At 33.2% G+C, this 12996-nt stretch overlaps 1 protein-coding gene across 6 annotated transcripts in view; it reads left to right on the forward strand.

The window, feature by feature from the left end:
* The window catches only part of LOC110998329 (teneurin-m), a 198803-nt gene that overhangs the window by 48588 nt on the left and 137219 nt on the right, over positions 1-12996 (forward strand). For 5 of the 6 annotated variants that reach the window (XM_045631843.1, XM_022266898.2, XM_022266899.2 and 2 more), the window contains one exon: positions 9570-9737. Coding sequence is in view for 4 of the 6 variants with exons in the window: in XM_022266898.2 (XP_022122590.2) it covers positions 9570-9737 (168 nt within the window). In the remaining 2 variants the exon portion in view is untranslated. Of the gene's footprint in view, positions 1-6802; positions 7053-9569; positions 9738-12996 lie in introns of those variants that run through there. The other variant, XM_022266901.2, reaches the window with a different exon arrangement.

A 12996-nucleotide genomic window follows, 5' to 3' on the forward strand; every position in this document is an offset into this window, starting at 1 on the left:
TTTGTCGCTCAAAACAATAAAGTATACTTCGAGAGGAAAGTTGTAAAGTTATCTTTATGTCTCTATTTTAAAAATAGACGATCACATGTTTACATCGAGTGAATAGCCAGGCATTGGGTGCATTATGTCTTACTATAATTTACATCTCTCTTTGTAGTACTCAGTTTGTGTGTGTGTGCGGATATGAATCGTTTAGTGGTATTTGTAGTTTAACGCCCACATTTGTAACTTGCACATAAATTCGATTTCTTTGATATTTAAATTGAAAAGTTACTAAATGGTTTATTTACTCGGATATTTTGAAAGCACGCGGTCAAACGTGAAAACGTTACACATCAAAATACAATAATATTTTACATATTTATATATACATACGTATATATACGCTTCATAATAGCATGTTTTTGGTAATAATGAGCCTAAAAATAGATTTCTTTGTATTTTTTTAGAGAAGTATTAACGCGCAGTAAGCTTGACCTGAATTATGTCATTTGTTTTAACTTATCACATGCTTCAGTAGACGACGCCATTGTTGGGAAAATGAACAGTCACTTTGTTCGTTGTCACAGAAACATTGTAACAATTGACTTGTTCTATTTAGTACATGAAATAAAATAGAAATATTGCTCTAAAACTGTGTCAATATAGTCCAAGAATAAATTCCCGAAAGTAAAAATAAGAGATCGCTAAAGTGCCACTTTGCCGCCTACACGGCACATCATCTATTTTATATAGATCTCCTTTATTGGTTACATTTCCTCCACAGTCACACGTCCTGACAGCTCACGTTAAAGTGGTTATGTAATTTTATTTTTCGTTAGCACTATCAGAGTTTTATCGTCACCAAAGCTGAGTTTACATCGATCCATGTTATAATATTAACACTTAAGAGCCTGTGGGATGAATCTATGATTTTATGGTGGTCCTGGTATCGAATTTTCATGAGTTTTGGATTCAATTCTTGGTTCGATTGAAAGATAAATTCTCGATTTATGTCTTGTCCTTTGTTTAAATTAGTGTCCTTGTCTTAATGACTTAAGTGCATTTGTTTATCGTGTTTAACCTGAACTGTGTCGATAAGCGTTCTAGTTTGATTATTTAACATTATCTAGTTAATAAAAACGTTAAACAAACAAACGCACGTTTTGATATATTCTTTTTTTTCATATCTTATTACACAAAAAGACGTATGATAAATTATTTATTTATAATAAAGTTTCTACGGATGTAATTTTGTAATAAACGTTGTGTACACGGTATTTTCATGTCAAAACAAAAGTCAATGCCACGTATTGACTCTTGCCGAGCGGAATGAAAGATTCAATGAAACGCACTAGGCCATGAATGCTTCGATAGAAGCGTCAATAATTCCGCTACGTGCCCAATACATAGAACAAAATCAGCATGGTGCCGTATTTCGGGACATAAATTGGTAATGTGGCCGCATCCGATGATTAATTGACCCGATCTGACCCAAACAATTACTTCAATTATTTACCTCCGGTCCGCTGTTATTGTGCAATTCGATAGTTCTCCTTTAATTTGAATTATGTACGCATGTCGGCCGGTCCCGTTCAATTACACCAATGTACTGATCGATTCTTCAAACGTCTCTGATGAATATTAATTATCAATAATTCAAACGTATTAACCGTATCAAGATTCAGAGACCAAGGGTTTATTAATGTTCATTATAATGTAACTAATTTCTCCTATTCATCATAAAACGTTATTTATAATATTTACCCCAATTTCGAAATACATAATTATGTCAACACATTTCCGCTGCGAAGTATTTTAATTCAACGAGTCAGTTCAAAATAGCATTTCATATAACGAATGTCCGTACAGATGCAGATAACGTCGGAAGTTTTATCTTAACTGGAATCAAAGCGACTAAACTTCAAAAAGATCTTAAAATAAATTTAAATATAAACTATAGCGAAACAAAATTCCTGTTCGTGCTAGTGGCGTTTGAAGACATAACGATAAAATATCGCGGACTTAATTACAAGACATCCATGTCTCATTAGAAGACGTAAGATCAGATATTGGATGCAACAGTTTCGTAGGTGGGCTGGTAACTGATTAAAATCACTTAAGTGCAACCAGTTAGCCATAAATCCCATCTCGTTTACTCTACCGTCGAGAATCAACGTGATTATGCGTTTATTTAAATTAGATAAGTAAACAGAGTAAATGAAGACACGATATAAACATTCCGTTAACCGCACTTAAAATCCATTAAAACTTCCGAAGATCCAAACAACTCTGAGTTCTGTGTTTTCAACGAGACGCTTATTTACGAAGCTAAACAAACAGATACATGACATGAACAGTTGACCCCGTTTCCCCGATAAGTTCCTCCAAATAAGAGCGTTATGCATGAATCAATACGGAGGATGTTAAATAAATCACCGAGTTCAATTCTTGTTTGATCTGCCATGTACAGAGGCAAATAATATCTAATTAACGGTACCTGATTGGATCAATCCAGCTTTCGGTAACGTAAGCCGGCCCTTGATATTGTAAGCAGAGTATTATATCATAAACGAGCCTTTTAACGTAAAAATAAAGTAAGAAGAAAGCGAAAGGTGCCCTTCAATTTCCCGTCCAAGTCAGAAGTCATAACAATTCAGGGTCATGAAAGCCACAGCAATATTTAAACGGGCAACTTTTAATGAGCTTCTCATTCGACTCATTAAAATTAGTCAACCGTCATCCAAAAACAATAAACTCTGACCCACGTTTGAAAACTTCAAAGTTCTTTTTCATTGTAATATACTGTCCCCTCTGGTAGGCCAATCTCCCTCGAGTGGCACCGTCGCTTGCCGTAGCCCGTTTGACGCCATATGTGACCATCCGAGTAACGGAATACTGTAAATCCTTAAGCACGTGGAGTGGATTTAGGTTTTATTTGATCGGCTGAAGGTTTAAAGTCCACTAAATCTCCACTGATGAGGGTGGCTGTGTCGGAATGGGGTGAAGTCCCAAAGGCGACGTACGGCGCGGCGCTCATCATTTCCCCATTGTCTCGTTAGACAAAAATCAAAAACAAACACTCGACGGATTTTTGGATCTAAGTCCGGATGATTCGCAATGATTTTGTTGATCGCTCTGTTTATTTGGCCTTGTGGCTGATTGCGCCTTTGGGACTGTGATGTCGCTGGAACCGATTATCTTGCCGAAATGATTTGTGTTCCTTTGTGACTTACTACACATAAGTGCACACAACTTAACATTTTAGACAAACACTTATGTATCTAAATTAAAATAAAATGTTATCTTACAATGTAAAAAACGTATTATCGGGTTCAGTTGTAAAAATATTAATGGAATCTGTATCAGGAAATCTTTCGATAAAGCCTCCCGAGTTAACTATGTTATTCTCGAATTTCAATTTGTAAGCCGACAATTATTCGAAACGTTATACTCTTTGATATTTAATCTATTCTGCGGGCTTTAATAGATTTGTTTAGCAATGGTTATTGAATAATTTATGTCGAAATTAACATTGTGGTAGTCTTTATTGAGATGAAGGCAACAATTTAATCTAGTCAATTAATAAAAAGCCGTATTTATATCAGTTTTATTTTGTAAACATCATAATGAATCTATACTTTTTTTTTAACACTGTGATTAAACGAACCAAATTTTTTTCGCTATTATAACACAGCGCAAAGCATAACTTTGCTACAAATCGTGGCGATCTCGCATGAACTACGAGTTTTCCGCATCAACCAGAGACTTATCAAATATTTGCATGTGTCTCATCGCCCCATGCATTGAATTACTAGTGATTTCCCCGTTCTTGGATAAATGTAATTCTTTGCTCGAAGATTGCGTCTCCGCTCAGTCTCGCGTCTCTACGTGATCACAATACAGAGGCACACCGTTGTCTCTCGCTCTTTTATGTCTGTCATTTATTCCTCCGATACGCCGACGTTAGCATTTGACAACTACGGTTATGCCGAATAAATCGTCAGTGAAATTGTGCGAGTACGATTGAATTACGACTGTGGACGGGACCTTTCGCCTGTTTCGCCGAGGCCTGACAGATTTATCTTTTGTTTTCTTATTCTGAGAGCTCGCTCTGACAAGTTTATACATCTTGAGCGTGATTTTCTTTTTTCTAATCCCACTAAGATTATTTGTTCGCGCTGTTACTACTTGAACGATGTTTTCCGCCTTATTTTTATTAAGTCCATTACATTAACTACATGTGTACTGCGTCAACCACTCTAGGTTGTGATTCTACGGATAAAATTAATAATAAATTTATGTATAGGTAGAGTTCAATTCTATTTGCATTTTTAGAATTCGGTTAAATTACATAATCTATGCGTAGCCTACTGTTACTTAAATTAGTATTTAAGTGATACTACCTAAGTATTACTTAAATACTTTTTTTTTTACTAAAATGGATCTGTGTTATTTCGTTGCATTTTTTTACAAGGCCTCCATTTACAATTATTTTAAATTACAAGATTAGCGAATAATAAATCTTGTTACAAAGTAATAGCAGGTTTTCTAATCACTCGGTAACAGAGAAAACAAAAGAAAACTTAAACCCAAATACAGTAAAAATTAAGCCTTTAAATTCAAACGAATGTATATGATGTTATAATTTAACCCACGTATGCTTAAAAGAAGCAATGAAATGAATTCATTTATTTTTACTGTTTAATTTTAATAAAAAGTGAAAATGGCACCGTCACACCAATTTGTCAACCTACTTTACTGCATGAAATCATACAGTGCCATAATTTCAGCAATGTGACGATGGAAAATGGTCTTTTTGATTACAATGATAAGACATAAAACGGACGGTAATTGTTGAGTAGCGGTGATAAATGGAAAGTCCCCGAAGGCGACGCAGGATTTAAGCCATTCTCCTTAAAGCGATAAAGGTGTGTTTTATTCGTAGAAGAGGATTATATTTGGGATTTGGTCGGCGAAACACGTAGGTGAGCCATCGCTCATGTGACAAATTTTTGCGTTTGCTTTAACGTGGCCACGTGTTTAGAATATTGTATATGTTCTCCGGGCGTTCACATTGATTTACATACGAAGAAAGTGTGGTTATTGAACCAAAAAGTACTTTAACAAATTCAATCTTTAAGCGGGAAACATCGTTGGTTCTATAGCAATATGCCAATGAAAAACACTTTTTTTACGGATTAAAGTTATGTATTATTGTATATATATATATTGTATTAAAGTATCAAAGCTGTGATACTTTTTGACATTTAACACCTTTGTTTTCAGTCACCGTGGCTACGCACGCTGTAAAGCACGCGAAACGTCGGTTAAATTTAAAATGATGTTTAAATAACTATAAGTTTAAATAGAATAATACATAACTTTAATCCGTAAAAAAGTGTTTTTCTTTAAATGTGTAAAAGTTATGTTAATAAAAGACAATACAATATGCCAATGTCATGAAGTCAGTTAATTTGGCAAATAATCTCGAATAAAATGCACATTAAGTTTAGGTTGTTTTAGTTATAAATATAATAATAATATACTGTATACCTATATAATCAAGATTAAATTATGGCCAGCATTCGTTCTACAAATCTTTAATTCCTAAGGTTGTCTGCAAAAGATTGCTTGTTAGTAAAAATAAATACGAAACAGCGCATTCCGTTCGATGCTGATTGTTAAACAGCATTACTAGTCCAATATATACATATTCACTTAATACTAAGACCTGACATGACGCGTCATAATCCGTTTGTTTGTCAATGCAACAAGTGTTAATAAATAAAACAAAATCATATCGCAAAAGACACATATTTTACAGACTTACAAAGCTCTATGCACTCTCATTGACGGCCTCCCTTGGGGTGTCTGCTTGGTTCGTTTGTACTTATATAAATTCAAATTGTAGTTTCTTTAGTAACGAAGGTAACAATACGTGCGCAAAGTATTTGTTGAATGTTTTCGACGGATTTTCGTCATGTAGACGTTATTTATTTACTTTGCCAATTGTATATTTATAAGTCTGGATTTGCATGTAATCCTTATTTCGAACTTCAAAGCCTCTTACTGATTTTTATTTTTATTTCGTTTATAATAGTAATATATGTAACACGCTTCATAAAGTGTAAGTTATAGTTAATACAAAAGTATAAGAAATTAATTTGTGTATCTATATACTATGCATTTATTTACACTGATTTAAAGATTAAGTGGCAATGCAATTCAATAATAAAAATCGGGTTTGAAACAGCTTATTTATATACCCGTTATTATAAATGTTACTCATTTTATAAATAATAGGGAACTGAGATGAAGGATTGAGGGATGATGATTGGATGGAACGACCTCATTGCTCCGCGGATTTCTGTATGTTAATAAACCACAGCCACACATTCAAGGACTACGTGGTTGACTGATTCCTCTCCGCTGAAACATTCTCTGCACAGGGGACTGTCTGTCGCGCCTTAGATAAAAACATGTATATGAAAGACACAGTGGGCCCGTAAATCTGCCTGTCTAATATCAAAAAAAAAATTATAATTAATATTTTAAATAAACTAGAATGCCTTCACTTTTTACGTACGTATTTAAGGACGCGTATGATATATGATATTTGTAGGTACGACTGGTGAGCCCTGATTGGCAGTTGAAATAAAACGTGTATTAACAAATACATTTAGTTCAACATATTAAATTTTATCACTGCGGACATCCTGCGGTATCACCCGCTATCGGCCCGACAGGAAACTGTGTTTTTATTTATACCCTCCTACGCACGATCCCTTCTAGAAACATTTTTAGTTCGCGATTTATTTGCAGCCAGATTAGTAGTATTAGCATAATTATTTCCATATATTACTTTATTTGCGCGAGTACTAAACATTTACAGAACATTAGACAAGTTACATTTGTACGGGAAACGTTACACATAATAGTTTTTAATATAGTCTAGGTAATACAGTTGGAATAATTTGTGTACGCTAAAAGTGTATTTTAATATTAATTGTATAAGTTTTGAATAGTGTTATGTACTAAGTTTTAGTGAAACCTTGTGGATTTTAAATAAAGTAAGTAAAAATTTAAAAACGCTGGAAAATTTTCATTTTCAAAACATCTTAAACCACAAATTAGCATTCTTGTTTTGTGAAAGGGAAAAATTAACTTATAACAAGCCTATTGTTAGCTTTTTGTTGGCTTTTCTTAATTATGGCATTGAGTGTCTTTTGTTATAATTATATGAAAAAATTGCTTTTTTGACAGTTGTGTTATGATCCATCTCCATTTATCCAAATTATACTTATGAGATTTTTATTTCCAATGAATATTAAAATCCAATATCTTTACTATTAAATATAACAGGTGACTCAAATGAAAGTTCATATTTGGTTGATTGATTAGAAGTCTTGTATCAAAAAGTGTTTATTAATTCTTTAAATTATTAAACTAAACATTTTGGGAATTTATTTCTTAAAAATAAATATTATGCATATCTAGGACTGCCTGGATTTTTTTTATTAATATGTAACATTATAAAGTCATTTTAATTTTATTTCAATGGTATCAAAATATTGAGTTTATAAAACTAATTTAGGATATTATTTTCATACACTATTTAAAACATGTTCGCCTCCCACTCATGCACGAACTACCAGAAGGCTTGCCAGGATTTTTTTAAACAATAATTTATGTACAAAATATATTTTTATAAGTAGGTCGTTGGAGTAATATCGTGAATGCAAGAATCCGTAATGGCTTCAAAGAATTCGTACGTGCAACTTAAAGAATTTAAACGACTAGGTCACAACGGGGTTATTAAATTGTATTAGCTTTGTTATTATAATTTAGTAGTTAAATGTCATGAATATGCAGCTCTAGACTAATATTATGAAGAAAGTTTATACATTCGTAATAAACTCTATTTGATTCAAAAATATTCTGTTAATATCAGCCTTGCGAAGCCAGACTACAGATATGATAACATACTTTTTACACGAGTATTTTATTGTTTTATTAAAGTTATGAGCTTTATCATTATAAGTTATTAAAATTCAGTTTTAGCTTATCGTTTGTTTTTATGTTTCTGGAATTTTGTTTAAAATAATAAATATGTTAAGTGAAGCATGCTGTATGGGTTTGCAGTTCCATACAATTTCCTTGTATTCGAAAATGTGTTGCAGAGTTCCTTGACAGTTCTTATCGTCCGCTTTACGCTCTTGATTTGAGAACTGGTAGTAAATGTAAATTTAGACCTTCCGTTTATTTTGTTGTTCATAAGTGTACCTGGTTACCAGTGTGAATACATTAATTTCGATTGAGTTTGAATAATAAGCTGAAAATGTTAGTAGTAACAGGTGAAACCGAACACCTTTGCCACTTTGTTTGTGATAAATCCACAATATGTGAAATAAGTGCTGTTTCGTTACCTAAATGCTCAATGTTTTTTTTTCATTTTTTTTTCATAGGGTCTATTGTCTTTAGATCAAGAAATGAGGTATCTCTTTTCTTCTTTGGATAAAGGAGGAACTCCACAACTACTAAGTTTGGATCAAACTAGAAAACGTTACGTTAAGTTAAACTTTATAAAAGTTACCTTTTCAATAAAAAGGTTTTGATGATAACAGCATTTGATAATGATAGTATTTATCAGACATTAAGGTCTATCTGATTTACTTAAAATAATTTTTATATTTATTTGTGATTAAATGATTAACAAATATGAATTTGAAAATATATAGTTGTATCGATATTTATCTTTTACAATATTAACTTATCGACTTTATTCATTTAATATAGTTGTAAAAATGTGATCTAAAGCGATTTAAATCATACTCAAAAGTTATTTTGTTTTAAATATATTTCGTACATTATATTATTATTTCATAAATAGAATAACAAATGCAAGACTATCCGTATATCGTCGAACTCAATGAATTCTTAATATATGTAAAATCCACTGGGGAATTTATTTTCTATTCAATAAAGGAGTTTCCACGTGACATTTTCATTTCCACGCAGGAAAATGGGTCAAACTTGACTTGTGTAAATCGAAAAATCAATCTACACAATGCACTGAAAATATTTCACTCCAACATTTACATATAATCACGTCCGTGAATTAAATAAATCTTTATAATCTCAATCTATAATCTCAATAAAACAAAGCACGCGAAGGTTGCAACTATTAGATCTTTCCTATACCTTGAAAAATAAATATTATATAAATCTATGTTACTGCGACAGCAGGACTTTCAATCCGAAAGCCGTTAATTTCACTCCGTATCAATCAATATGTTCTAGGTAATGTCAAGTCTCACTTGTTCATTCTTTCAAGGAAATGTACCCAAAGGCGCATATAGCTATCGGAGTTTCTAGAAAAATTATTTGACAGTTTTCATGTTAAAAGTATGCTGTTGTAACTATAATCGAATTGATTGACGTGGAATGAGTGATACCTAGATGATCTTATGTTCCAAAATAAACGTATTTTATTTTTATTTTATTTATTTTTATTTTATTTATTTTTATTTTATAAGACCTTTTCTTTAAATACATGTTTGATCTAATTTGGGCGTTGGTTGTTGCAGGCCTGGGCCGGCTGCACCCGTACGGCTCGGGCAGCGGTTCGAGCGCGGGCAGCCGCCGCCGCCTCCCCCCCCACTCCCCTACGTCCGCCTCGGACAACGCATCCGACGCCACTTTAACCGACTCAGAGCTGCCTCTAGCGAGGGATTCTACTCTGCTTGTGCAAAACGGTATGGCCTAATCTAATAAAAAGTCTTAGAATTTTATCCGCAATCTCACTTTATTTATTTGCGAAATGTATACTTATTTAAAGGAATAATTGCTCGTGTTTTTGGCAGATAAGGAATAATTTTACCGAAAAAACATATATATTTATGAATCAGAACAATGATTTAACGGTTTCGGGAAAATACGCAGATAAAGCTCATATATGCTTAGATTGATCAATATGATCATGTAGGTTCATATCAATAACTTTCATAACACATTCTCAATATAAGCAGAACATTAATAAAGCAAATATATCTGTAGTGAAAATAAAAGTATACGTTCAATTGAGATTGATTAAACTGAAACAATATGTACTTGGATTAAATTGAATTTCAGAATTAATTGACGAAGTGAATTCTCATCGGCATCTTAATATATGTTTTACTTTTGTTTAATGAGACTAAATTATAACAAATAAAACGCGAATTAAAAAAATTATACAGTCAGATTTCTGAGCTTTAAATATGTAGTAGCACCACACTAACTAAAGGTTTAAAGAATCTTAATTAGTTTACAACCCACATTTTTCGAAATCCTTCGTTGATGGTTTTGAAGATACATAGGCTCGATACTTTGTTTTGCACCTAAAAGATAACATCACTTAGCCAAATTACCAAAATGAAGTTCACCATGGTTGGGGCGACCCAAATTAAAGATTAAACACCACTTCCATTATACGGACAAATTATCCCTAAATTTTGGGAGAATCAAACATAGGCCGAATAAATTCTGCCTCAACAAGAGGTCGGACTAACCGCGTCACGACAAACGTTACACTAAACGACAAATAAAAGCAACGATAGTTTAAATTAGAAACCCAAAAACTAAAACAAACAGGGTCGGAAAAGTTTTGGGACCATTGAAAACATGTGGTAGGGTCGAAATTCTAATATTTGCTCGAATTCTTTGTTGTTTAGATAGTTAATTATAAATAGTTTACCTTTAAATACAACTTTTTGGTTTAGCTTTTATAAGCTGTGTTGGCCAATTGGTTTCAGCGTGCGATTCTTTGGGGTCGATCGATCCCCGGCTGTGTCCATTTCAGAATTTAGCAAAAAGACGGCGTGTTTCGGCACAGAAGGCTGATCAACTGACTGCCTATAAATAAAAATAAAAAAACACGAAACGGACACAGAAATGTATGGCGGAACTCTGGAAGGTTCCACTGTTTTTTTAACTATTTAATATCCATACAACTCGTTACAAATAACAATAGAAAGCTTGTTATTTAGAAAAAGTTTCCTATTATTCGATTAGTTACTGTTTCCTGGTCCTGTTGAAATAGGGAATTCAAGCTATTCATGACAATTATGACCACATCAAGCAGCTCAAATCACTTAGGAGACAATTACAGCTTTAGAATTAGACCGAGAATGGAATCAAAAGCATTCAATAATACGTTTGAAACAAAACGGACAACTACAATGACCCACTAATTCTATCGAATCGTGGTCCATTTTCCGTAGTGCACAAGAATTCCAATTTAATTGCATTCAATGAAATCCCAGGCGATTATAGTCTACGGTAGGCAAATTAAAAGCGGGGCTGGGTTTTGCTATTCAATTTCCACAGAGGGCGCGGGCGACGCAATAAAAATCCATTACTAAGCGATTCAAGAGGCCTGACGTTTTGTTTTCTAAATTTACACGTACTGGATGAGGCTTTACACCCATATTTATATTATTAGAACTGTATATTTCAGTTTTACTCTAGAAACGAGTATTTTAATAGAGAAAAATTGCTCCTAAAAAGGATTTTTGTTTCTCCCTACTACTTGCCTAATATCGCAATTTTAACTCGTTATTTGAAATGCTTTAGTTAAATATTATATTACAATAATACTGTAATTATTTTTATTTATTGTTATACAAATACGTGAAGTAGCGACTAGTTCTATGATTTAAATTAAATAACTAATTAAAACTAAAAAAAATACGTGAGTAATAAACAACAATTTCCAAATATTTTATAGTAATAATGTACTAGAGACTTTATTACCTAATAAAGTCTTAGTCTAATTAACAGTAGTCAGTCATATTCAGTAATCAACAACAACGATCAGTTTAAGTGATTTGTGCTGGATTCTGCGTGCGACCGTCATCCCTGAACTCATAGGTTCGATCCCCGGCTGTGAAACAATGGGCTTCCTGCGCGCGGCACGGTAAAGGAAAACATCATGATGATAAAGGCTTGGCCCAAATTAATCGAAGGCACAGGAGGCTGATCCATACAGAAATCTGAGACCACACCTGAAAATTAATGAAAAATCTATATAAGACACAAATAACTTCACATCTAGCAGGGATTTATGTCCCAAACGCCATAATGCGATTCGCTAGCAATCACATGCTTCATTTCGTATTCCCACAAACACTTCCCCCTTCCCCCGCCTCACCTGCAACGCAGCATTGCAAGATCACTTAATTTTATAATGTGTCGGAGCACTTTAATGGCTACTTTAAATGCGCTATTTCCATTAGTAACATTTAAATTTCAATTCTTGAAAACTTCACTTTTATAGCGTAATGCTGGCTTAATTGTCGTTTGGTGAATTTAAATGAAATCGATTCTATGTACTTTAATTAACATTTTTATTGAATCTTTGATGAGATTCCACTGAGGTATCTACGAATAGTAGATAATGAAATGCTAAAAAATACTCAAAATACGAAGACTGTGCTTTCAGCCCTCTTTTTATTATAGACATGTGAATTTGTCATGTCATTTTCGTCATATATGTATAAACTTGTCAGGTCCTTTATACCTATAGATATATATATATATATATATATATATATATATATATATATATTATGAAATACCATCCGTATTACCTCGACGTTAGTAGTTCCACAACTGAGCATTTCTTCAGGCACTTTCGCGCACTACCACTATGTGGAACCAGCTGCCCACTGAAGTATTTCCGAATGAATTCGACTTAGAACCTTCAAGACAAGCCTTCTGATTACTCAAATTTAATTATCATTTTACAATCGGCAAGTAGGTGATCAGCCTCCTCTGCCTGACACGCCGTCGAATGTTTGTGTCTAAGGCAAACCGGTTTCCTCACGACGTTTTTCTTCACCGTTGGAGCGAATTTTCAATCACATAAACTCAAATTAGAACTATGTGTTTAACATTTAAGCTTTAAGTTATCTCGATTGTAAGGTACCTGTGTGCTTCGCTGTTACATTTAACTGTTAAGAACGATTGTATGAG

The sequence above is a fragment of the Pieris rapae genome, chromosome 17 (genome assembly GCF_905147795.1).
Source record: "Pieris rapae chromosome 17, ilPieRapa1.1, whole genome shotgun sequence".
NCBI lineage: Eukaryota > Metazoa > Arthropoda > Insecta > Lepidoptera > Pieridae > Pieris > Pieris rapae.